Raw genomic sequence first — 27,611 nt, 5'->3', positions numbered from 1 at the left:
CGCCAGACTAGTATGAGGGCTTGTTTTTTGCGCGACCAGTTGTCCTTTGTAATGACATCACTCATTATATCATAAAATGTATGGCGCAACCAAAAAACACTATTTTTGTGGGGAAATTAAAAAGAAAATCGCAATTTTGCTAATTTTTGAAGGTTTTGTTTTCACGCTGTACAATTTATGGTAAAAATGACGTGTGTTTTTTATTCTGAGGGTCAATACGATTAAAATGATACCCATTATTACATACTTTTATATTATTGTTGCGCTTAAAAAAAATCACAAACTTTTTAACCAAATTAGTACGTTTATAATCCCTTTATTTTGATGACCTATAACTTTTTCATTTTTCCGTATAAACGGCGGTATGAGGGCTAATTTTTTGCGCCATGATCTGTACTTTTTTTTTTATACCACATTTGCATATAAAGAACTTTTAATAAATTTGTTATAATTTTTTTGTTAATAAAATGTATGAAAAAAGTAGAAATTTTGGACCTTTTTTATTCACGTTCACGCCGTTCACCGTACGGGATCATTAACATTCTATTTTAATAGTTCGGACATTTACGCACGCGGCGATACCAAATATGTCTATTAAATTTATTTTTTATGCTTTTTGGGGGTAAAATAGGAAAAAACAGACGTTTTACTTTTTTTATTGGGGGAGGGGATTTTTCACTTTTTTTTTTTTTTTTTTTTTTACACTTGAATAGTCCCCATAGGGGACTATTCATAGCAATACCATGATTGCTAATACTGATCTGTTCTATGTATAGGACATAGAACAGATCAGTATTATCGGTCATCTCCTGCTCTGGTCTGCTCGATCTCAGACCAGAGCAGGAGACGCCGGGAGCCGCACGGAGGAAGGAGAGGGGACCTCTGTGCGGCGTTCTGAATGATCGGATCCCCGCAGCAGCGCTGCAGGCGATCAGATCATTCATTGAAATCGCGTACTGCCGCAGATGCCGGGATCTGTATTGATCCCGGCATCTGAGGGGTTAATGGCGGACGCCCGCGAGATTGCAGGCGTCGGCCATTGCCGGCGGGTCCCTGGCTGCGATCAGCAGCCGGGATCAGCCGCGCACGACATGGTCATCGCTCCGATGCCCGCGGTTATGTACAGGACGTAAATGTACGTCCTGGTGCGTTAAGTACCACAGCACCAGGAGGTACATTTACGTCCTGCATCCTTAAGGGGTTAATTATTTATTATTTAATGATTTATTTAATTAATTTGTGAATCCCTGCTGTGTATGTGTGTGTGTATGTGTATATATATATATATATATATATATATATATATATATATATATATACATACATACACTCTATAAGGGCTGTGGAGGTGATGATGGGGGTTGTTGTCAGCCTGTTTGCAGTATAGGAGGTCCCTCAAAACTCAGGTGAAATGCTGATAACATTGTTGCTTAGAGAGGTTTTCTCAATATGTTAAATGATCCCCTATCCACAGGACAGAGAATATCCAGTGATCAGTGGGGTCTGACCGAGGGGATCACCAGAATGGAGGAGTAATGTCCCGGAAATGAAGAGAGTGACCAGCGCTCCATGCATTCTCTATGGAGAGGCCCTGCTCTATAAACCATGGATGGAGTGTGGGGGGGGGGGGGGGGGTATGTGCGGTGTCTTGTGTACAGTAGTGGGAGAATATTAAAGAAGAACCTACATACATATACCTAGGTCGGCCTAGGGTAGTACAAAACTAAAATACGCCACAGGTTACACCCCCAATTCTATACATAGTAACATCTCTTCACTCTGCGCTCAGCCTATCAGCGGCCGCAGCAATGTCCCGTCGCAGCCGCTGATAGGCTGAGCGCAGAGTGAAGTCACCGACCCGCAGGAAGTGGAAGAGACCGGGACCGGTGAACGGGATGGCGATATCGGAACAACGGGGGATCGTAGGCAGGTAAGTGAAAGTTTATTATGTATAGTTTTACAGCCCGGGCACAGCGGGGGATAAAATATTTCAGTTGGAGAACTCCTTTAAATCAACTGGTGCCAGAAAGTTAAACAGATTTGTAAATTATTTCTATTTAAAAAAATCTTAATCCTTCCAGTACTTAGCTGCTGTATGCTCCACAGGAAGTTCTTTTCTTTTTGAATTTCCTTTCTGTCTGACCACAGTGCTCACTGCTGACACCTCTGTCCATTTCCGGAACTGTCCAGAGCAGAATAGTTTTGCTCTGGGGATTGGCTCCTACTCTGGACAGTTCCTGAAATGGACAGAGGTGTCAGCAGAGAGCACTCTGGTCAGACAGAAAGGAAATTCAAAAAGAAAAGAACTTCCTGTGGATCATAACTAGAGATGAGCGAACTTACAGTATATTCGATTCGTCACGAACTTCTCGGCTCGGCAGTTGATGACTTTTCCTGCATAAATTAGTTCAGCTTTCAGGTGCTCCGGTGGGCTGGAAAAGATGGATACAGTCCTAGGAGACTCTTTCCTAGGAATGTATCCACCTTTTCCAGCCCACCGGAGCACCTGAAGGCTGAACTAATTTACGCAGGATAAGTCATCAACTGCCGAGCCGAGAAGTTCGTGACGAATCGAATTTACTGTAAGTTCGCTCATCTCTAATCATAACAGCAGCTGATAAGCGCTGGAAGGATTAAGATTTTTTAATAGAAGTAATTTACAAATCTGTAACTTACTGGCACCAGTTGATTTTAAAAAAATAAAAAAAAAATAAAAAAAAAGTTTTCCAGTGGAGTACCCCTTTAAGGCAAACCTCATAAGATGAGCTAAGCATCTTGCATCAGGAAGTAATGTCCAGCGCAGCACTCCAATAGAGAGCAGTTTTTACTCCTCTTGAAGAGCCAACATACAGATAAAAAACAACATTGATAGTATAGTATAAGTATAGCTAGTTGACATGGATGTCTTGATCATAACTTATGCATATGTAAACTTCATTATTTATAAAGGGGGATGTAAGAACACAAAGACCAACTTATCACCTAAAAAGGAAGATTAATACTTGAAATATAACTTCACCTTCTAATCTCTCTATGTATGTGTGTGTATGTATGTTCCAGCAAAGATATTTTGATTAAACTACAGGTTTCTTGTTAAAAAAAATAAAAAAATAAAAAAAGTTCACCAACAATTTCCATAGCCCAAGAGTAACGCAATCACAAATGTACCGGAAGTCCCATGCAAGTCTACAAGTCTATGGGACTGCTAGTACATTACCTGATCATGTTACTCTTGGGGCTGTGGAGATTGCCCGAGAGTTTTAAACATCCTGCCACCAAACGAATATGATGGTAAAGTATGATTTAACTGTCAGCCAGGCAGGTACAGAGAATAGTTAGTGCTGGGGATGGGATATGAAGTCTGGAGTGTCATTATTGCTTTTGCTCTCACACAAGGTTTATGTAGGAAGATCGTGCAAGGCCGGGTGCTCTGCTAGTGAATACCTAAAGGGGTACGCCGTTGCTCAGTATTTGGAACAAACTGTTCCGAATGCCGGAGCCGGCATCGGGAGCTCGTGACGTCATAGCCCAACCCCCTCATGACGCGACACCCTGCCCCATTAATGCAAGTCTATGGGAGGGGGCGTGACGGCTGTCACGCCCCCTCCCATAGACTTGCATTGATGGGGCAGGGCGTGACATCATGAGGGGGCGGGGCTATGATGTCATGAGCTCCCGGCAACGGCTCCAGCATTCGGAACAGTTTGTTCCAAACGCTGAGCGGCGTAGTACCCCTTTAACCCCTTAAGGACCAGGCCCATTTTGGCCTTAAGGACCAGACCAATTTTATTTTTGCATTTTCGTTTTTTTCCTCCTCGCCTTCTAAAAATCATAACTCTCTTATATTTCCATCCACAGACCCATATGAGGGCTTGCTTTTTTGCATCACCAATTGTACTTTGTAATTACGTCACTTATTTTACCAAAAAATGTACGGCGCAACCAAACAAATATTTATGTGGAAAAATTGAAAAGAAAACCGCAATTTAGCAAATTTTGGAAGGTTTTGTTTTCACGCCGTACACTTTCCGGTAGAAATGACATGTTTTCTTTATTCTGTGGGTCAATACGATTAAAATGATACCCATGTTATGCGCTTTTCTATAATTGTACCGCTTACAAAAAAATCGCAAACCATTTTAACAAAATTAGTATGTTTGAAATTGCCCTATTTTGACCACCTATAACTTTCTCATTTTTTCCGTATATGGGGCGGTATGAGGGCTCATTTTTTGCGCCAAGATCTCTAGTTTTTATCAGTACCACTTTTGCTTAGGTTTTACTTTTATAAAAAAAAATTTGGACTGAAATGTGCCCAAAAAAGCAGCAATTTTGGACTTTAAAAAAAAAAAAAAAAAAAATTTTACGTTCACCATATGGGATAATTAATATATTTTAATAGTTCAGACTTTTACGCATGCGGCGATACCAAATGTGTATTTTTTTTTTTACGCTTTTCGGCGGGTAAAAAAATGGGGAAAACGGATGTTTTACTTTTTTATTGGGGGAGGGAATTTTCATTTTTCACATTCGATGTCCTCCATTACCGGCGGGTCCCTGGCTGCTGATAGCAGCCGGGACCTGCCGCGAGCACCGCGAAAATGTGCGTCATGGTGTGTTAAGTATCAGGGCACCATGACGTACATTTACGTCCGTTGTCGTTAAGGGGTTAATACTACCAAAAGCGCTGGTATCAGGACCAGAGGTAATGGACCAGAAAGAAACATAAAACAGGTTTGCTTTTGCAAGTTTTTGTTTAATGCAGAAAAAAAAATGAAACCAGAAAACAAAAATAATAAAAGAAAAACAAATGTTCTATATACAGCTGTCATTCATTCCCGGGAATGTAATTTATTTTAAATTCTATAATACTATATCTACTCACACAAACAAAATCTGAATGTCCTTCCTACAGCCAATGTCCTTCCATTGTGCACCTGATACAAAGTGTAATATAGTTACAGGTCCATAAATCTTCGATGGGCAGCAGCATTTCGCATGAGGGATGGTTAGTTGTTTTTATGGGTAGTGTCCTTAGCATGATGCGCTTGCAGGACGGCGACTGCTTCCTCAACCTATAAGAAAATGTATTTTAGCAAAAAGAAAAAAAGTAAACCTTGCTTCACCTGACACTATGTAGGAGTCAGAGGTCTGACAAGTCTGCTCATTACTAGAGATGAGCGAACTTACAGTAAATTCGATTCGTCACGAACTTCTCGGCTCAGCAGTTGATGACTTATCCTGCATAAATGAGTTCAGCTTTCAGGTGCTCCCGTGGGCTGGAAAAGGTGGATATAGTCCTAGGAAAGAGTCTTCTAGGACTGTATCCACCTTTTCCAGCCCACGGGAGCACCTGAAAGCTGAACTAATTTACGCAGGATAAGTCATCAACTGCCGAGCCGAGAAGTTCGTGACGAATCGAATTTACTGTAAGTTCGCTTATCTCTACTCATTACATCTGTATACACAAATTATATGCCAACATTTTTACCATATATACTCGAGTATAAGCCGACCCGAATATAAGCAGAGGCCCCTAATTTTACCCCAAAAACCCAGGAAAAGTTATTGACTCGACTATAAGCCTAGGATGGGAAATTCATCATCTCCCCCCCCCCCCTTTCATCATCCCGACCCCGTCATTATCCCCACCCCCACCTTCATCATCACCGCCTGTCAATCCCTTCATCAGTGGTCTTCAACCTGCGGACCTTCAGAGGTTTCAAAACTACAACACCCAGCATGCCCGGACAGCCAATGGCTGTCCGGGCATGCTGGGAGTTGTAGTTTTGCAACATCTGGAGGTCCGCAGGTTGAAGACCACTGAGAAGGGATTGACAGGCGGAGAGTTCACTCGAGTATAAGCCGAGGGGGGGCGTTTTCAGCACGAAAAATCGTGCTGAAAAACTCGGCTTATACTCAAGTATATACGGTACTTATTTATGGGAAGTTATCGTTGGCTTTACACTTTTTGGTTGTAAAAAAATGGCACATTTTTGCGCAACAAAAAAGTTGCAAAATTTTGTGCAACTAGTAAAACCATAGAAAACTATGAAAATGTTCAGCTCCCTCCCCTAGCCCGCAGTGCCCGGACTGGCGTGGGCAAAGCCTACAATGCAGGTATGTAGAACAGGAAGATGTCCAGTGCAGGTAGATGGTAACGGAATGCTTTATTAGGAAACTTCAGCACATAGGTGACAAAGACCAGAGTGACGCGTTTCGGCCCTGAAGTCAGGCCTTAGTATGACTAAGGCCCGACTTCAGGGCCGAAACGCGTCACTCTTGTCTGTCACCTATGTGCTGAAGTTTCCTAATAAAGCATTCCGTTACCAACTATCTGCGCTGGACATCTTCCTGTTCTACATAGAAAACTATGTATTGAACTGAAATATAAAAATTTTTATCAAATTCTCACGTATCAAATGCCGCCCCTCCCCCCCAACACCTGATCAAACCGCCTATATTTTTACAATTTTTTAGTTTGCTACCTTGATATTGTTCTGTATCTTCTGCTTAGTCTCAATGAGCTCCACAGCCTGGGAAGGGGCCTTGCCCCAGCAGGCGTGACATCAGCTAAAGCTTTCTCCCTCATTTTGCTACACACACCTGAGAGCAGCTTGTGACATGGACGGTCGTCACGCCCCCTTCCATAGACTTGCATTGAGGGGGCGTGGCCGTGTTGTCACAAGAGGCATGGCACCCCACAGCGCGAAAACAGCGTTCGGAACATTTACTTCCGAACGCTGGCCAGTGGAGTACCCCTTTAAAGGGGTACTCCGCCCCTAGACATCTTATCCCCTATCCAAAGGATAGGGGATAAGATGTCAGATCGCCGGGGTCCCGCTGCTGGGGACCCCGGGGATCGCTGCTGCAGCACCCCGCTATCATTACTGTGCAGAGCGAGATCGCTCTGCACGTAATGACGGGCAATACAGGGGCCGGAGCATCGTTACGTCACGGCTCCGCCCCTCGTAACGTCTCAGCCCGCCCCGTCAATACAAGTCTATGGGAGGGGGCGTGGCGGTCGTCACGCCCCCTGCCATAGACTTGCATTAAGGGAACGGGCCGTGATGTCATGAGGGGCGGAGCCATGACATCACGCTGCTCCGGCCCCTGTATCACCCGTCAATACGCACAGAGCGAACTAGCTCTGTGCTGTAATGATGGTGGGGTGCCGCAGCGGCACCGTGGCGATCTAACATCTTATCCCCTATCCTTTGGATAGGGGATAAGATGTCTAGGGGCGGAGTACCCCTTTAAGTACGAGTTCTCTAATAGAACGATCATCAAGCCTAGCATTAAAATACCTTTGAATGAAGGGACTCCGGAGATTCCAGCATATGTAACAGCTCTGAGTTGTCTATTTCCAGCAGCATACCAGTTATTTTCCCAGCAAGTGCTGCGTGCATACTGTGTATTAGAGGATAAATCCTTTCACCTGTAAATAATTCCAGAGTTAATACTGTAATGCAATAAGAACACCCATGCTAGTGTGTCATGTTCCCATGCACAGATTGTAAAAGAAATATTAAATTAAATATATATTTTTCATTTATTTGTTTACAAAATAAGAAATCGTTTTATAATACACAAAAAATTCTGCTCCATATACTAAAACTGTACCCAGTCTGCACAGTAGAATGGTATAGCCCACCAATAAGTCCTGTGTAATGGGACAACAAAATAGAACTAAACATGGGGTCAGTCATGTGATCCCACACACTCGTCATGTGACCATGCAGGTTTACTATACTGACTTAGGACGCAGGGTTTTTCCATTTTTGCACTTTCGTTTTTTTCCTTTTCACCGTCTAAAAATCCTAAATGCTTTAAATTTTGCACAGACTCACATGAGGGCTTTTTTTTTGCGCCACCAATTGTACTTTATAATGATCTCAATCATTTCACCACAAAATTTACGGTGAAACCAGAAAAAAAAATATTTGTGGGGGCAAAATTTGAAAAAAAAAAAAGCGCCATTTTGTCATTTTTGGGGGCTTCCGATTCTTTGTTCTGTAGGTCCATACAGTTAAAAGAATACGTAATTTTTATAGGTTATATTTTATTTAACTAAAAAAAAATTATAACTACATGCACCAAAATGAGTATGTCTAAATTGATCTTCTGACCCCTATAACTTTTCTATTTTAACATATATGGGGCGGTATGAGAGCTAATTTTTTGCGCCATGATCTGAAGGCTTTATCAATACCATTTTTGTTTTGATGGGACTTTTTTGATCGCTTTTTATACAATTTTCTAGGGTATACCAAGTGACTAAAAACACACAATTTTGGACATTGGAATTTTTTTTATGTGTACGCCATTGACTGTGGTTTAATTAACACTATTTTTATAGTTTGGACATTTATGCACGCGGCGATACCACATGTTTATTTTTATTATGTTGGAATTTGGATAAAGGGCGTGATTCAAACTTAATATGGAAGGGGTTAATGGGTGGTTTTTTTTGTACTTATTTAACGTTTTTATCTATTTTTCTTTTTTTATTTATTTTATTTACACTTTTGGTCCCCTTAGGGGACTCTTAGGAGGAATCAGTAGATTCCTCATACAGATCAATGTGATTCCATAGAACCACATTGATCTGTGTGCTCTGCGCCTTATTGATAAAGCCTGGTACAGCCAGGCTCTATCAATCACAGAGCTGGGACAGCCGCAGCAGGAGAGGTAAGCCCTCTGGCTACCTCCACAGTGGATCGACCACCCGCCCCCAACTCCCCCCACCCCCCCCCGCCCCCGTGCCATCGCGCTGCGGGGGGGGGTTCTGGGGGCGATCCACCCCACTGGTGGGATGGTTTAAACTTTGAAAGCGGCGATCTAAAGGGTTAATAGCCGTCTCATTATCGCTGGCCCCCAGCTACAGGCCGTTTGGTATGGCACAGGCTTGAGTCAGGAGCCTGCGCCATACACCGCTTACCGTGTCAGGACGAGCCGGCTCGTCCTTAGATGGCAACCGGTTAATAAAAATAATGGTGGAATCACTATTATATAATCAGTTCTAAAACTTGACTGAGGTTGTGTTCACCACAGTCTGTGTCTTGGTGACATTGTCATCGTCATGTTACAGGATTGTCCAGTGAAAAACAACGTATCAACAGAATAGGGGATAAGTGTCTGATCGTGGAGGATCCGACCACTGGGATCTCCAGAACAGGGCCCCAGCTCAGAGAGAGCGCATGCTGTAGATGGCGCTCCCATAGAAATTAATGGATGATGTGACGTCTGCAGCTGTCCCTGGGACCAGTTCTGAAGATCACTGAGGGTCTCCGAGGTCAGACCCCCCCCCCCCCCCCCCCAATCCTGTGCATAGTGAATTAGTTGCTTTTTACTAGACAACCCTTTTAATAAAGTTAACAGTTTAAATAGATGAAAAAAAAAAAAAAAATCCATGAACTACCTGTGGGCTATACTATTATTTTCTAAAGGGTCTGCTCCCAGAGAACAAAGGTTATGTAGCAGAATTTTAAATACATGTACACCTTGTTCCAAATTATTATGCAAATTATATTTTTCTCATTTACCTAAATAATTGATGTAAATAACATTCAGCATAATTCTCATGTTATCAACTATTAAGAGTAGAGATGAGCGAACTTACAGTAAATTCGATTCGTCACGAACTTCTCGGCTCGGCAGTTGATGACTTATCCTGCATAAATTAGTTCAGCTTTCAGGTGCTCCCGTGGGCTGGAAAAGGTGGATACAGTCCTAGGAGATTCTTTCCTAGGACTTTATCCACCTTTTCCAGCCCACCGGAAAGCTGAACTAATTTACGCAGGATAAGTCATCAACTGCCGAGCAGAGAAGTTCGTGACGAATCGAATTTACTGTAAGTTCGCTCATCTCTAATTAAGAGTACAATTAAAATTTTATTGAACAAACCTCCTAATGATAACAGTATTTTTTTTTTTAAACATAAAAAACTTACAATGCACCGTTCCAAATTATTACGCACAGTAAGATTCCAAACACTTTATAGGTTGTAAAGAACTGAAAATTGTCATTTGTTGTGTTTGCAGCATTTACTGAAATCAAAAGCTATTTCAATCAAACTTTTAACATTTTAACTTTTTAAACATTTTAATAGGTCACGTTACATTGTAACATAGGACCCCTTACTTGTTAGCAGCTTCACAAGTCTTGTATCCATTGAACTTGCTAGTTTTTGGACAGTTTCTGCTTGAATTTGTTTGCAAGATGTCAGTATTTTGCTTGAAAATGGTGTCTGCTTAAAGGAGTACTCCGATGCTAGTTTTTTTTTTTTTATGGTAAACTAACCCTAAAGCAAAGTTATATAACACTGTAAATTACTTACCTTTATCCATATCGCTTTTTTCCTGGTCTTCTCCCGCATTTCTCCTTCTAACGGAAGCTGGCTCCTTTTTCTTCAATCTATGACGCTCGATCGCTGTTTCTTCAGCACCGGCGCCATCTTAGCCCGGTGACTCATCGCTCCCATGAGTCACTGCGGGCTGTGCCGGCCTCCCAGCCCGGAGTCTGCTACTCCCCCAAAGTAAATTTATTCTGCGCATGCGCAGTACTATGCAAATAGCGTAGGGCTAATGATAAGCTCCTATCGCTGCCTACGTTAGCCCTAGTGCTACGCCTGCGCAGTACTACGTTAGCCGCGCGCAACCCTGCTAGCGGTGATGGTAGGCATTCTTGTGACACCGCTAGTGCAATGTTTCCCAACCAGGGTGCCTCCAGCTGTTGTGAAACTACAACTCCCAGCATGCCCGGACAGCCTTTGGCTGTCCGGGCATGCTGGGAGTTGTAGTTTTGCAACAGCTGGAGGCACCCTAGTTGGGAAACACTGCGCTAGTGAGCACATGGAAGGAGGGAAGGAACTTTATTATAATTTATTATAATTTCCTGGGGGGGGGGGGGGGAGAGGAGAGGGAGAGAGCAGCAGCTAACAGGAAGCTGGTGCAGGGAGTCATGGGAAATGTAGTCCTTATGACGTGGCTGCTTACTGCTACAGGTGGCAATTACAAGAGAATGGCTGGGCCAAATTTGACAAATGAGGTATTCGTTGGAAAGGTCCTTGAAAGAGCTGTCAGATGAGGTAAACTTTTTTCAAAGTACCAGCGCTCCAGAGTACTCCTTTAATAATGTGGAACACCCACTTTTAGTAGTTTTTCCTTATATTGGGCTCACCTGGCAATCTAATTATCACAGGTGTCCGAGATTGTTTTCAGTGATCAAAAGAGACAATGCCATCCATGAGTTAAACGGAAAAACAAAATGTTCAATCTTTGCGACACTTAAATAGAATTTGCATAATAATTTGGAACAGGGTATATAAGAAAAATGTATTTCCTACTGTAAATAAAAAGTGGAGAAACCCAAACAAACTAGCCGATGCTTAAAGGGGTACTCCGGTGAAAACCTTTTTTTCTTTTAAATCAACTGGTGGCAGAAAGTTAAACATATTTGTAAATTACTTCTTTAAAAAAAATCTTAATCCTTCCTGTACTTATTAGCTGCTGAATACTAGAGAGGAAATTCTTTTCCTTTTGGAATGCTCTCTGATGACATCACGAGCACAGTTCTCTCTGCTGACGTTATTATAATAATAATAACACTTTATTTATTGTTGTCCTTAGTGGGATTTGAACCCAAGTCCCCAGCACTGCAAGGCAGCAGTGCTAACCACTGAGCCACCATGCTGCCCTTAGCATACATCTGCTATGCATGGTTGCTAAAATGGACAGAGATGTCAGCAGAGAGCACTGTGCTCGTGATGTCATCAGGGTTCCAAAAAGAAAGGAATTTCCTCTGTAGCATTCAACAGTACTGGAAGGATTAAGATTTTTTAATGGCAGAAAGTTAAACATATTTGTAAATTACTTCTACCAGTTGATTTAAAAGAAAGAAGGTTTTCACCGGAGTACCTCTTTAATGTCTCCCACAGCACTTTAGCATTTAAGATCTTGGCTTCAGAACACATCGCCTTTACCGCAGAGTAAGGAGCAAAGTGCCACTGTAGACATTATGTTACCAAACATCCTGAGTTCGATAAACTTTATATATAAGAACTGTGTCAAACTTTAAAATAATCCCCCACAATACACAAACCACGGGCATGAATCACTTAAGATACGATGACAAGTACCTAGCATTTGTTTTTGCTCTTGTGGTGGGGCGGCTGCTAACATGGACGCAGTGAGAGGTTCCTGTCCTTGCATTAGTACGGCCGGTTCCATGACTACCTATGAGGAGAAAACCAGGTAGATTTAACATCGCAAATTCACCAAGAATGGTAAACATGACTTGTGCGCCAAAAAAATTTGCCAGAATTCGGTGCAAACTCTGGCCTATTAATAGTTGGTCTAAACTTAGACTGGACAGTCTAAAAATGCACCAGATGTCGACCAGCATGATACACTGATAAATCTGAAATTTTTAAGGTGCCCATACACAATGAAGTTGATGACAAATGACCATTTTAACCAAAACAATTAGCTGACTGATGGAAGTCTTCGTTCAGAAAGTCCTTTTGGCCATTATCAATATTTCATGATCAAATGTTTCTAAAACGTTCCCAAAATATTCTCAGAAATGTCATTTGTCCTTTGGTCAGCGTCATTGATCATGTATGGGCAATATAAACAAGTGTAATGGCCAACATGGACTAAAATGTGTACGGCTCTGTCTACAAAGCTCTTGATCGTTCAACCATCAACCTACTTCTATCTAATGTGTAAATCTGGCCCAATAATTCTAAGGGCTCATTCACACTACGTATTTTACGAGCGGAATTCCGCTTGAAAAATACGGTTCAGCAGCCTCCCGTTGTTCTTAATGAGATTCTGTAGCACCATTCACTCCAGACCCCAAACATGTTTATTCTTTCAGGGGGCGTGACGTCACGAGCCTTAGCCCCGCATCACCAGTCATCCGGCACGGAGCAAAGTTCACTCCTTGCACCGTATGTCTGGGGTGCCACAGCCAAGATCACGGGTGTGATGGCCTATCATATGCAATCATCTGATTGCTTTCAATATTACGCCATAGCAGGGGGAGGTCCAATGAGTCCTCTGAATCTACAGGCACCTTAAAGAGTACCTCTCACCAAATAAAACTTTTAATATAGTGTTCCTTGTTGTAATTAGCAGACACTTTCACATTCACTTGCTTTTAAAATTATCAACATAAACATGTTTAAAATGTAATCTAAAAAACAGCCACCAGGTGGCTCTGTACTGTTCCCTGCCACAATTAATACAGTGAGTTTGGTTTCCTCCTGGCCTGGCAGGAATTCAAACTCAGGAAGTGCTTCTCTGCACTGAGCATGATTGACATCTGCACAGAAAGTGAAAGCTCCACAGATTCTGACAGAATGCTGCACAGACTGACAGCTGAAGGAGAGCCTCACTGAAATCTGCAGACTGAAACATGCACAGAGCCTCAGGTCTTCTATTCATCACAGCACTGCAACCATGTGAGGGCAGAAGTGGTCCCCTAGCAGGCTTCAATGATGTCATGCCTGCTGGGAAATTGTGAGCATGAAGAAAGATATGATGCACAGCTTTTTAAAGTCGCTGTCACTAAACAAACACAATTGGCTAACAGGCAATTGCGTTAACTGGATCCTATAATAACTTATCTGCACCAAAAAAGAGATACCAGTATACTAAATGAATTCAAAAATAGTGAGTAAACTTTATTCATGTGAATAACATAAAAACATCATACATAAAATACAGGGTACTATACAGATGAAAGCTACAGAAAGAAGGTAGTAATACTGAATCCACAATGGTGAACAATAAAGGGCGGCAGGAATACAGTACATAAATATCAAATTGCAACATGCCCATAAATAATGAAAGATACATAGACTAAATGCATAAGGCTGATATACATCATCAATGGGGCTTTAACCCCTTAACGACGCAGGACGTATATTTACGTCCAGCGCCGGCTCCCGCGATATGAAGTGGGATCGCGCCACGATCCCGCATCATATCGCGTCGGTCCCGGCGCTCATCAACGGCCAGGACCCGCGGCTAATGCCACACATCGCCGATCGCGGCGATGTGCTGTATTAACCCTTTAGAAGCGGCGGTCAAAGCTGACAGCCGCTTCTAAAGTGAAAGTGAAATTGACCCGGCTGCTCAGTCGGGCTGTTCGGGACCGCCGCGGTGAAATCGCGGCGTCCCGAACAGCTTACAGGACACCGGGAGGGCCCTTTCCTGCCTCCTCTGTGTCCGATCGGCGAATGACTGCTCCGTGCATTAGATCAAGGCAGGAGCAGTCAAGCGCTGATAACACTGATCACAGGCGTGTTAATACACGCCTGTGATCTGTGTAGAAGATCAGTGTGTGCAGTGTTATAGGTCCCTATGGGACCTATAACACTGCAAAAAAATGTGGAAAAAAAGTGTTAATAAAGGTCATTTAACCCCTTCCCTAATAAAAGTTTGAATCACCCCCCTTTTCCCATAAAAAAAATAAAACAGTGTAAAAAAAATAAACATGTGGTATAGCCGCGTGCGTAAATGTCCGAACTATAAAAATATATCGTTAATTAAACCGCACGGTCAATGGCGTACGCGCCAAAAAATTCAAAAGTCCAGAAAAAAAAATTTTGGTCACTTTTTATACCATTAAAAATGAATAAAAAGTGATCAAAAACTCCGATCAAAACAAAAATCATACCGTTAAAAACTTCAGATCACGGCGCAAAAATTGAGTCCTCATACCGCCCTGTACATGGAAAAATAAAAAAGTTATAGGGGTCAGAAGATGACATTTTTAAACATAAAAATTTTCCTGCATGTAGTTATGATTTTTTCCAGAAGTGCGACAAAATCAAACCTATATAAGTAGGATATCATTTTAACCGTATGGACCTACAGAATAATGATAAGGTGTAATTTTTACCGAAATATGCACTGCGTAGAAACAGAAGCCCCCAAAAGTTACAAAATGGCGTTTTTTTCTTCGATTTTGTCGCACAATGATTTTGTTTCCCGTTTCGCCGTGCATTTTTGGGTAAAATGACTAATGTCACTGCAGAGTAGAATTGGCGACGCAAAAAATAAGCCATAATATGGATTTTTAGGTGGAAAATTGAAAGGGTTATGATTTTTAAAAGGTAAGGAGGAAAAAAGGAAAGTGCAAAAACTGAAAAACCCCAAGTCCTTAAGGGGTTAAATAAAGTGCAAACAGCCAATTGTATTGCACATAGCCCTAATAGGAGATCAGTCAACAGCATTACACAGTAGTTAAAAAGAGAGCATGAAGAGCAGCATAAAAAGTCAAATACCTGCCATACACCAATAAGGGAGATCACTACCTGTACCCCAACGCGCGTTTCGCGCATGGGCTTCGTCAGGGGGCGCCCCCTGACGAAGCCCATACGCGAAATGCACGTTGGGGTACAGGTAGTGATCTCCCTTATTGGTGTATGGCATGTATTTGACTTTTTATGCTGCTCTTCATGCTCTCTTTTTAACTACTGCGTAGTGCTGTTGACTGATCTATTAGGGCTATGTGCAATACAATTGGCTGTTTGCACTTTATTTAAAGCCCCATTGATGATGTATATCAGCCTTATACATTTAGTCTATGTATCTTTCATTCTTTATTTATGGGCATGTTGCAATTTGATATTTATGTACTGTATTCCTGCCGCCCTTTCTGTTCACCATTGTGGATTTAGTATTACTACCTTCTTTCTGTAGCTTTCATCTGTATAGTACCTTGTATTTTATGTATGATGTTTTTATGTAATTCACATGAATAAGTTTACTCACTATTTTTGAATTCATTTAGTATACTGGTATCTCTTTTTGGTGTAGACAGCTTTTTAAAGCTCTGAAAGGGGTGAAGGGGTGTTAGGAGTAGTTAGGGAACATAGCCTGAGTTAGTTTAGAACAGTTTATTTGGTGACAGGTACTTTTTAAACTATACTTTATATGACGCTATCAGCATTAATCATAGCAACTAAAGGGTTAATGGAAAACATCAGCGTGATCGGCACTCACAGCCGGTACCCACAGTGTATGAAGAAGCACAGTTCCTGGGCTTGCTTGCTAGACCATAAACATCAAGTACCAAGAAATAATCAGGAAGGGGTTAAAATGCCCTTTAGGTTCTTGCTAATAGTTAGATTTCCCTACTAATATAGGTTTGACACATTAATACTTTGATGTAGGTGCATTTAGGGTGATGCGCAGGATTTGAAGAAGCAGATTTTGCTACAGATTTCAATGTAAACCAATTGACTAAACACAGCTTCAAATCCGGCACATCAAATAAGCGCAGGATACTGTGAATAGATGCTACACGAGAAACGGTCAGCTGTATTTGGTGCGGAGAGCTGCAGACACTATTGTATAGCTGCTAGGGTATAAAAGCAAACTGTACCTTTCCTGGAGCTGATGGTTGTGACCAAACTTATAAAATCACCTTTTATATCCATAGCCAAGTGTCAAGGAGGCGGAGTTAAGCATATTAAGTGCCACAGCCGGCATGGTTTCTCACTTGCCCTCACTTCCCAGCCCCTCCTTGATTGACAATACAATACAGAGCCCTGGACATCAGCTAAGACAGCCAAAATATGAAGGCTCAAAAAAAGTACACCACAGTGAGTACCTGCTGTAAGTGCACGTTGTTCACAACTTGCTGCACATTCCGCACAGAGTTAGAATATTTGTACTGTGTCACTGGGCGCATAGCCGATGGGTTAAGCTGGGCCCGAGCACCAGCCGTCTGGGTGCCTATATTTGCTGTCCAGAAAGCAAAAAATAATACCTTAAATGTTTATTACGAAGGAAAAATACAGTGTAGAGGCAGATAAAACTCAACCAAAATGACAAAACTGCTTCATCAGTGTAAAGGAATGGTGATCAAAAAGTATAATGAAATAAAGCATGCAAACAAAACGAGTTAAAGAGGACCTGTGGCCAACACCACCAGAAATGAGATCGCATTATCATTAAATATCTTAAGGAGCTCTGATCACACTCCATTTCACAGTTTCTTTGTACACCCTCCCATTCCTGAAATATGAGGGGTTTTAGTTTAACTGACAAATCAGACGGGCGTGAAATTAATTTTAAAGATAATTTGTCATCAGTTTCACTTGCACTAACCTGTCGGTACAGAAAGGTGACACTGATGACAATGATACTTACCTGGTCCCTGGTCCCGTTCCATGCTCTTGTTCTCCCACAATCTTCAGCTGTATCTTCTGTGCCTGGGCTGACTTGGAGCATGGGTGGAGCTTAGTGACGTTACAACTGCTGTTTGCCAGCAGTGAGACCCAGAAGAAAACGGCAGCGGTAACGTCACGAAGCTCCGCCCATGCTTCGTCGGCCCTGAAATGGAAGATACAGCAGAAGATTGTGGGAGAACCAGAGCACAGAACGGGAACAGGTATGAATGGTTGTCATCGGTGTCACCTGCACTACCTGTCTGTACCGACAGGTTGGTGCCGGTGAAACTGATGACCGATTTCCTTCAACAATGGGAGTGATGGGTGGGAGGGATTACAGTTAGGGGGGGTGTATAAGCATACATGCCCCTCAATGTACAACATTCACACCCCCTGACTATACAATCCCACCCATCAAATGATAGTCAATCCCATTTTTTAAATTAAGTTCACGCCCATCTGACAGATTCCTGAACTGTAGAAACTGTAAACAGATTAGTAAAGTCTCAATTTTTTTTGTGATGGCCACAGGTCCCCTTAAGTAAGTGCAGATGGTGCAGAAACAATTGGAGATGTTTGTTTAAGTTGTCACCCCCATTCCGGCTATGTTAATGCAGACATCCCAGGTGAGTAGGTGCGGTGCTCCCCATCCAGAACAGGAACCTCTTGGAACTTGGAGAAGTGCAGAGGAAACATACCAACTCTTTGGGTCTGAGGACCAACCCTTGGCACCTGTGTTGAAGCTTGCTTCATTGTACTTATGTTAGAAGCAGCACGTCTTGGAGGCACTGCCCGCATTATAGGTGGAGGTTGATGATACTCTGCAGTCACATGCAGGATAAACACATCAAATGTAATTAAAAAAAAAAAAAAAAAAAGTTGTCGAAAAAAGAAAAAACCCTACCAGTACACTATAGTAAGATATGTGACATTCTAAATCGCAATTTGTTGAGATTTCCCAGGTACCTACTGCAGAATATTCACAGCAAAACCAAAAACAACATGGCGGGAGGTAAAGCTGAACCATTTGGAATAATGTAATTGCGCAGTGAAAGCCGCTGGGGCAAAATACAAATTAAGAAAAATAATCTTAAAAGGGAATCTCAAGATTAAAAGTTATCCCTTATCCATAGGATAACTAGCTGATTGGCAGGGGGTACAACCACTGGGAACCCCAATAATCAGAAATAAGGTCAATTGTCCCTCAAGTGAATGAAGCAGCAGAGCGTATGCTGGAGAACAGCTCCATTAATTCTCTATGGGATTTGGGAACATAGCCGAGCACGTCTGATATGTTGGGAAGTCCTGAACATGGAGTTAATGGAGCAGTGACAGACTCCCACTGATCAGTTATTTCCCCTATCCTGTGGACAGGGAATAACTCTTTTAAAGGGGTACTCCACCCCTAGACATCTTATCCCCTATCGATAAGATGTCTGATTGCGGGGGTCCCGCCGCTGAGGATCCTAACAATCCCCCTGCTGTACCCAGCGTTCGTTTAGAGAGTCGGGTGCAGCGCTGGAGCACCGGAGGCTCGTGACATCACGACCATGCCCCCTCAAGGCAAGTATATCGGAGGGGGCGTGACGCCCCCTCCCATAGACTTTGTAGAGAAAGAAAAGAAAGGACCGACGGACGGCGCCTCGTGTATTTACCCTCAATAGATCGGGTGGGGGGGCAACCCCACGGGGCTTATAGATGGCCGCTCACCTTGAGATCTATGCAAAAAAGCATATCACCCACGATATAATCGGGGTACTGTAGTGCGAGTCGCTGCTATGCCGATGGGTTGCAGGAGGAAACAAGTCGTCCTGGGAGTCAATTTTAGAAGTAGAGCAGGAAAAAACCCTCAGGTATGGCGCTGCAGACTCTTGCAGACAGATGAGGCGGTAATAGGAAAGTAAACAGATGAGGCGGTAATAGGAAATTCCTCAGCAGGACATTTTATTAAAAAAAACAATAAAATGGACAAGATTACGCATTTCGGGAGGATCCCTCCCTTCCCCAGATCACGATCCTGATCTGAGGAAGGGAGGGATCCTCCCGAAACGCGAAATCTTGTCCATTTTATTGTTTTTTTAATAAAATGTCCTGCTGAGGACTTTCCTATTACCGCCTCATCTGTCTGCTTTCTTATTACCGCCTCATCTGTCTACAAGAGTCTGCAGTGCCATACCTGAGGGTTTTTTCCTGCTCTACTTCTAATATTGACTCCCATAGACTTGCACTGAGGGGGCGTGGCCGTGACGTTGCGAGCCTCCACCCCGCATTGCCAGTAATCCGACACAAGATGTCTGGAGTGCCTCAGCCAAGATCACAGGCGTCCCCAGCGGCAGGACCCCCACGATCAGACATCTTATCCATTGGAGAGGGGGTAAGATGTCTAGGGGCGGAGTACCCCTTTAAGACTCTTTTCTGCTGACAGGAAAGTTTTTTTTCACCTTTTTTATTAGACACCATCTTATTAAAATCAAATTTTCAAAATGTATATACCATGGTGTGCCTATAGGGTTAAGAGACCAAAAGTAGTTGATGTGTGACTGTTAGGTGGGTTTGTGCTAGTATTTTTATTTGAGGGTTAAAAAAAAAAATATATTAAAAAAAAAAAAAAAAAATCGTAGACTACCTATTTTTATCTATCCAAATTGTAAAAAATATCCATGTGACTTAGATCATATATAGTCACACAGACTGTTTGATCTGAACGTGGTATATACATGTGGCATGGAAGATTTCCAACAAGTCCTTAAATGGCCACTGTCTTTCTGAAAAACTCCTGCCATGTCCTAGCGACAAGTCAAAAGTTTGGATCAGCAAGGGGTAGGAGTGTTCATACCTGAACTGATAAGGGACTATTCACACGGCAGGATTTCCGCACATCCGCACCAATTCCGCTTCAGCATTCATTTGGGTGGTTTCTGGCTTGTGTGGAATCCGCATGTGGAAAAAAGTGTGAATGGCAGTGTGGAATCCCATAGAAGTCTATTGGGCTTTAAAGGGGTATTCCAGGCCAAAACTTTTTTTTATATATATATCAACTGGCCCCGGAAAGTTAAACAGATTTGTAAATTACTTCTATTAAAAAAATCTTAATCCTTCCAATAGTTATTAGCTTCTGAAGTTGAGTTGCTGATTTCTGTCTAACTGCTCTCTGATGACTCACGTCCCGGGAGCTGTCCAGCTCCTATGGGGATATTTTCCCATCATGCACAGCTCCCGGGACGTGACATCATCATTGAGCAGTTAAGACAGAAAACTTCAGAAGCTAATAACTATTGGAAGGATGAAGATTTTTTAATAGAAGTAATTTACAAATCTGTTTAACTTTCCGGAGCCAGTTGATATATATAAAAAAAAGTTTTTGCCTGGAATACCCCTTTAATTTGAGGCGGAATCCGCATGCGGAAATTCTTCCGTGTGAATAGGCCCTAAGGGAAACAAGCTGGAAGAAAGTTGCACCTAACATGTTCTCTCCCAGCTCTGTGTCATGTGATCAAGACACGCTCGCAATGTAAGTCTATAGCAGTGGTCTTCAACCTGCGGACCTCCAGATGTTGCAAAACTACAACTCCCAGCGTGCCCGGACAGCCAACGGCTGTCCGGGCATGCAGGGAGTTGTAGTTTTGCAACATCTGGAGGTCCGCAGGTTGAAGACCACTGGTCTATAGTGTGTATCTCGATCACTCTTTCCTAGGACTGTATCCACCTTTTCCAGCCCACCGGAGCACCTGAAGGCTGAACTAATCTACGCAGGATAAGTCATCAACTGCCGAGCCGAGAAGTTCGTGACGAATCGAATTTACTGTAAGTTCGCTCATCTCTAATGACAACCTTTTTCTATATAACTTATTAGGATCTATTGATATTACAGGCTATTAACCCAATTCCATTATAAAATCTCATAAGATGCTACGTACTGAGGTCAGCAATGATCGGAAGCCCCTCAGAGAATGCATGGAGTGCTAGCAGAGTGCGCTTCATTTAAAGGGGTATTTTTTTATTTTTATTTTTAAATCAACTGGTGCCAGAAAGTTAAACAGATTTGTAAATTACTTCTATTAAAAAAAATCTTAATACTTCCAGTACTTATCAGCTGCTGTATACTACAGAGGAAATTATTTTCCTTTTGGATTTCTCTTCTATCACAAGCACACTGCTCTCTGCTGACCTCTGCTGTCCATTTTAGGAACTGTCCAGAGCAGCATATCTTTGCTATGGGCATTTTCTCCTGCTCTGGACAGTTCTTAAAATGGACAGATGTCGGCAGAGAGCACTGTGGTCGTGACAGAAGAGAAATCCAAAATGAAAAGCATTTCCTCTGTAGTATACAGCCCCTAAAAAGTTCTGGAAGGATTAAGGATTTTTTTTAATAGAAGTAATTTACAAATCTGTTTAACTTTCTGGCACCAGTTGATTAAAAAAAAAAAAAAAAAAAAAAGTTTTCCACAGGAGTACCCCTTTAACTAGGGGTACCATTTCCCTTTGTTCTCAAGATTGATGATCATGGGGGGGGGGGGTCTCAGTTTTCAGGCCCCTCTGATCAGCTCGCTAATTCCTATCCTGTGAATAGGGGGATAACTTTTGTAGATGGGAATACCAATTTAAGTGTATCCAGGGAGAAGGTCTTGAACGCTGAAGCTTCATGGGAGAAGACAACAGTAATTGTGTGAACGAATCAACCAAATGATTCCAAATATCTTCTATAAATGTATTTTCTATGATCTTTTTCACTTACGTGGAGGCCTGGCCTGCTGGGTAGTCCAGTGAGGCGTTGGACGTACAGGCGCCACAGGGCTTGGATTATAATAGGCTCTGTTTGGTGGCTTCAGATAAAGAAAAAACAAAAACCATGTATAAGCATTTCTATGACAACACACGTGGTTGTTAGGTTAGGCAGGCATAGCGCCATCATACCCTACACAGGTCAAACTAAGAAGGATGACTTTTGCCACGCCCCCTCTTGACGTCACACCACCTCAATGCAAGCCTATGGGAGGGGGCATGGCCCCCTTCCATGGACTCGCAATAATGGGGAGTGGCGCGACATCATGAGGGGGCGTGGCTGTGACGTCACTACTCCCGCCGCCGATGCCCAGAGTTCCAAATGAACGCTGGGTGCTGCACAGAGATTGTGGGGGTCCGAGCTACAAGACCCACGCGATCGGCAGCCCGAGGAAGTGCACTTGGGCGCAGGAAACAGTCTGTTGCTGTGAGGCCGCTCCTCTGCTTCTACCCGCTGTACATTTTTAGGCTGTTTATGAATAAATTTCTTCAAGCAAGCTGAGACGGGTGAGTGCTTCCTTCTCCATTCTCACTCCACGTATCACTTAGCATATTGTTTTCCCCAGGGGCCCACAAGTCTCCATAGGCAATTTTGGCAATCTCCTTGAGGACACATTAACAATCCCCCCCAAGTCCCTTATAACTATTCTAGAAATATACGAGTGTTTTGGATGCTTTCCAAGTGACCACTCTAGGTTGATGTCCTGAGCCAAATTAGATCGTGCACGGAGAGAAAAAAAACTCACGCTGACACACTAGGTCAAGATGGTTCTCTCTGATTTATTATATTGTGTACACAAGATATATCCTTGAGTAGGGCGTAGCACATTGTGTAAGCATTCTAATTGGTTAGCAGACTACTTTACGTAAGCATTGCATCATATTCTCTCTGCGCCAAAAGGGGATGGCCACACAGGGTGTAATAAAAGATGTAACATCCATTTTAGAAGAATGATGTTCATTTTACATATACAGTGGTCCCTCAACTTACAATGGCCTCAACATACAATAGTTATAACATACAATGGTCTTTTCTGGACCATTGCAACTTGAAACCAGACTCAAACAAACAATGCTACAGACAGTCCAGATCTATGAAACACGTCACAACTGGAGGAACTGACCAATCAGAACGGGCATTTTACTGGTAAAACACCTGTATTACTGAAGTGCATGCACTCACTGGCTATTTGGTAGTGCCCCCTCCAGTAACATGGAGGTACTACATGTTCTATACTACTATTTACCTGTGCCAGGGATAGCTGCTCCACCTGAGGGCGGCTCCATGTTACTTTTTTAGGACATTGTATGTACTGTACTGGACCCTGAAGAAGCTCCTGTCCTCTATATAGACAGTGATTACAGTTTCCAGCAGATCTTTATTACTTTTATATGTAAGGATTTGCTTTATCTATATTAGTTTTCTACTTATTTTTGTTTAATCCTCACTTTTCCCTATTTTTGGATGACATTTTGGTGGCCTCAGAACCAATTACCAGGTTTCCATAGCGTTATGGTCTCAACATACAATGGTTTCAACATACAATGGTCGCCCTGGAACCGATTAATATTGTAACTTGAGGGACCACTGTATTATCCATAACAAGAGAGCAATGAAAACCTTACCTGTGGCACAGCAGGTAAGAAGTAGCTTTGTTGTTGGAATCCTCCCAGCATATGAGCGGGCAGAGTTCTCATTGTAGCTAATCTCTGCATGTATTGGTTGGTGAGAATTGCCTTCCTTTCCTCCTTTCGTTGTGCAAGTGCTACATACAGAGGCTTTGTGCTCACTATCCGTCCATTCATCTCTGTGACTGCTTTGGTGGCCTCTTCTGGTGAGGAGAAACACACAAAACCAAACCCTTTGCTGTGTCCTCCATCCGTCATGACCTAAAATGAATATATCCAGCGGTTAAAGAAATCATTTACTGCAAAACATACTTGACAATATTGTTTTCTAAAGTCAAAGAAAGAGAAGGTTTAGCCAGCTCGCCGCTTGTAGCAATTCAGTCTCTGAGCACCCGTTGTTAGAGTATGAAGAAAGGATGAAACAGATCAGTCTCTTCGGTATATGATAAGCCAGGATAAACAAAGAGGTGTCCAACGGTTAAAAGTCCAAACTTTAATAAAACATTTTTAAAAGGCTCAAAGAAAAAACACCCAGTTGAGTAAAAACCCCTTACATCGACGCGTTTCGGACCATTAGGTCCTTAGTCATGACTAAGGACCTAAGGGTCCGAAACACATCGGCATAAGGGATGTTTACTCACACTGGGTGTTTTTTCCTTTTTAAAATGGATTATTAAAGTTTGGACGTAACCTTTTTTTTTTCGTTTGGGAGCTGGACACCTCTGTTTATCCTGGCTTAATATTGTTTTCTCCCAAACTCTAAGGTTGTGACATGTCTCACTGTACAGGCATAAAGGGAGATAAGTCATCCACAGGCTGCTGTTGTAAAAGAACATACACCACACAGCACACATTGCTTTACTGCATCCATCAGCATCGGAGAGTGTAAAGCCGGGTTCACACAACGGAATTTCCAAACAGAATTTCGTTTTGAAATTTCACTCGGAAATTCGGGTGCAGCAGATTCCTATCCACTCAAAAAATTCTGCCAGAACATTAAACTTGTTCAATGTCCTGGTGGATTTCTGCTGTGCAGGCACTGCAGTCTATGGGCACGACAATGTCGGCGCAGTCCTAGCGGCGACTAATTCAGTCAGCACTGGTCGCGCTTGGAAGCTTCGGACTGAAGTTTTCTGTCCAGAGCTTCTCAACTATGTACCCGGCCTAAGAGAACACATTCCTATACGGTGATAACGCAGATGTGCGTGATCCATACCAGCCTTTTTGGAGGGGACTGGAGGAAACTACTTAATAGGGTCACCTAAGGACCGGGCCCAAGAAACACTGGTCTATTAAGAACCCCAAAAACAGGTCATGTTTTCAGGATTTCCTTAGTCTTTCCTAGGGGATATAATTATGGTAGGGGAATCAGGCATCACCACGTGTAAGGAAATCCTGAAAACATGACCTGTTGGAGGTCTTGAGGAACATTGCAATAGACTGTTCTTTACCTACCTGACCACCAGGGGCTTCTACCTAAAAGGGGAGTATTCTCTACCTACCTACCGGGGGCTTCCCTACTTACTGGGGGCATATCTTATAGGGGTACGTCTGTGGGGGGAAAAAAATCAACTTATGCCCGAAAGTTAAACAGATTTGTAAAATTAATTAATCTTTTCAGTACTTAGCTGCTGTATACTCCTTTCTGTCTGACAACAGTGCTCTCTGCTGACACCTCTGTCCGTATCAGGAACTGTCCAGAGCTGGAGAAGTTTGCTATGGGGTTTTGCTTGTACTCTGAACAGTTCCTGATACGGACAGAGGTGTCAGCAGAGAGCACTGTGGTCACACAGAAAAGAACTACACAACTTACTGTGGAGCATACAGCAGCTGACAAGTACAGAAAGGATTAAGATTTTTTAAATAGAAGTAATTTACAAATCTGGCACCAGTTGATTTAAAAATGTTTTTTTTTCCACCGGAGTACCCCTTGAATTAAGTGCGTCAGTGAGGGCCTAAGTCTAGAGCCACCTCTAGTACCTCCGGATAGCCACAAGTATTCTGATATGTGAACATTTTATTTCTCTCCTGCGGACCAGGTCTAAGGAATTAATGTGTTTTCAATATTCCACAAAAATGGATTTATAAGTAAAAAGAAAATTCCTGCGTTGCATGAATCTAAAAAGAAGATTTTTTTGTGGTGGTGAAGTACTCGAAATATTGCATGCATAATAAAGCTTTATCTTGAGGTATTTGTCATTCTGATACTATAATACCTTTGCACTGGTTATGGTCCCATATGGAGAAAACTCCTTTCTTAGCCGTTCATCATCAATTCCATCGTCCAGGTTTTTTACATATAAATTCACACCCTGTAAGAGAATATTACACAGATTGTAGACTACTTAAAACTAGAGATGAGCGAACTTACAGTAAATTCGATTCGTCACGAACTTTTCGGCTCGGCAGTTGATGACTTTTCCTGCGTAAATGAGTTCAGCTTTCCGGTGGGCTGGAAAATGTGGATACATTCCTAGGAAAGAGTCTCCTAGGACTGTATCCACCTTTTCCAGCCCATCGGAGCACCTGAAAGCTGAACTCATTTATGCAGGAAAAGTAATCAACTGCCGAGCGGAGAAGTTCGTGACGAATCAAATTTACTGTAAATTCGCTCATCTCTACTTAAAACACACATTGATGAAAACATCTGAGCCATACAGACACCAACACAAGTAATATCCACTAGGTAGGAGAGATCATAACAGGACATCTATGAGTCTGACCACCTGGGTGTCCTTCACTTTATACACTTTCCAACCTACTGGGATTAAAGGGGTATTCCGCCGCTAGACATGTTATCCCCTATCCAAACGATGGGGGATAAGATGTCTGATCATGATCTCCCGCAGCACCCGGCATTCTAAACAAACGCTGGGCTCCTGCAGCAGTGGTCGTGACATCACGCCCTCTCCATTCATGTCTATGGGACTCGCCCCTGCCATAGACATGAATGGAGAAGGGGTGACGTGACCTTACGAGGGGGCGTGGTGTGACTAGGGCTGGGCGGTATGGCCAAATATGTGTATCACGGTTTTTTTTTTTTTTTTTTTTTTTTTTATTTATTTTTTTTTACTTACGCCGGTTCCACAGTATATAACTATTTTCACCCCCCCCCCCATATCATGTGACCCGCAAGCACTGTTCTGCTCCCCCCAATTAATGATCAGCCCAGCGGGGTACTACTCACATATGTCACCCGCAAGCACTGACCTCCTCCTCTATGTTGGGGGCCGCCGGCGCGGGAACTCACTGTACGCCAGTGGTCTCCAACCTGCGGATCTCCAGTTGTTGCAAAACTACAACTCCCAGCATGCCCGGACAGCCAACGGCTGTCCGGGCATGCTGGGAGTTGTAGTTTTGCAACAGCTGGAGGTCCGCAGGTTGGAGACCACTGCTGTACACCTATGCCCGGGCTGCAAAAGATACAGAAAATTAACTGTAACTCACCTACGTCGGCCGCACGCTGAGGACTGGAACGTAGGACAGCCGTCAGCCTATCACCGGCCGGAGCGATGTCCCGCCCCGGCCAGTGATAGGCTGAGTTCACTGTCATGTAAGAAGCCGGCCAGAGCTTCTTACATGTGGGGACAGCGCTGCCCTAGGCTGATAATACATTCCCGAGGGGGAGGGGCCCAACCGGGATTGCGGAATGGGGGAAAATTCATATCGTGCAGCCCAAATAATTCGGTATGAACCGGTATACCGCCCAGCCCTAGGTGTGACCTTACGAGGGGGCATGGCATCACGTTTATGAAAGCAGATCGATTTATGAATAGTTAAATGTGTCTCCTTGGCCTGACAGCTATCAGTGCCGTGATGGCAGCATACATTGAATACTAATATATGCGAGTAACATAGGGCTATATCATGATGTAAGCCAGCCCTGTCAGGTAAATATTGGGCCCCCAGATTAAAGGGGGTTATCCAGGAAAAATACGTTTTTTTTTTATATATCAACTGGCTCCAGAAAGTTAAACAGATTTGTAAATTACTTCTATTAAAAAATCTT

The 27,611-nt window shown here is 42.8% G+C and overlaps 1 protein-coding gene across 6 annotated transcripts in view; it reads right to left on the bottom strand.

The window, feature by feature from the left end:
- Positions 1-4,980: 4,980 nt before the first annotated feature.
- PABPC1L (poly(A) binding protein cytoplasmic 1 like) overlaps positions 4,981-27,611 on the bottom strand; it is a 63,782-nt gene continuing 41,151 nt past the window's right edge. For 3 of the 6 annotated variants that reach the window (XM_056548501.1, XM_056548502.1, XM_056548503.1), the window contains exons 9-15: positions 25,819-25,914; positions 23,600-23,863; positions 21,927-22,014; positions 16,630-16,763; positions 12,140-12,236; positions 7,308-7,438; positions 4,981-5,075 (exon numbers count right to left, since the gene is read on the bottom strand). In XM_056548501.1, the coding sequence (XP_056404476.1) occupies positions 5,010-5,075; positions 7,308-7,438; positions 12,140-12,236; positions 16,630-16,763; positions 21,927-22,014; positions 23,600-23,863; positions 25,819-25,914 (876 nt within the window). In that variant the 3' untranslated portion in view covers positions 4,981-5,009. Of the gene's footprint in view, positions 5,076-7,305; positions 7,439-12,139; positions 12,237-16,629; positions 16,764-17,889; positions 18,013-21,926; positions 22,015-23,599; positions 23,864-25,818; positions 25,915-27,611 lie in introns of those variants that run through there. The other 3 variants (XM_056548507.1, XM_056548504.1, XM_056548505.1) reach the window with 3 other exon arrangements.

The sequence above is a fragment of the Hyla sarda genome, chromosome 12 (genome assembly GCF_029499605.1).
Source record: "Hyla sarda isolate aHylSar1 chromosome 12, aHylSar1.hap1, whole genome shotgun sequence".
Lineage (NCBI taxonomy): Eukaryota > Metazoa > Chordata > Amphibia > Anura > Hylidae > Hyla > Hyla sarda.
The sequence above is the reverse complement of the archived record's forward strand: the minus strand, read 5'-3'. Positions and strand labels throughout refer to the sequence as shown.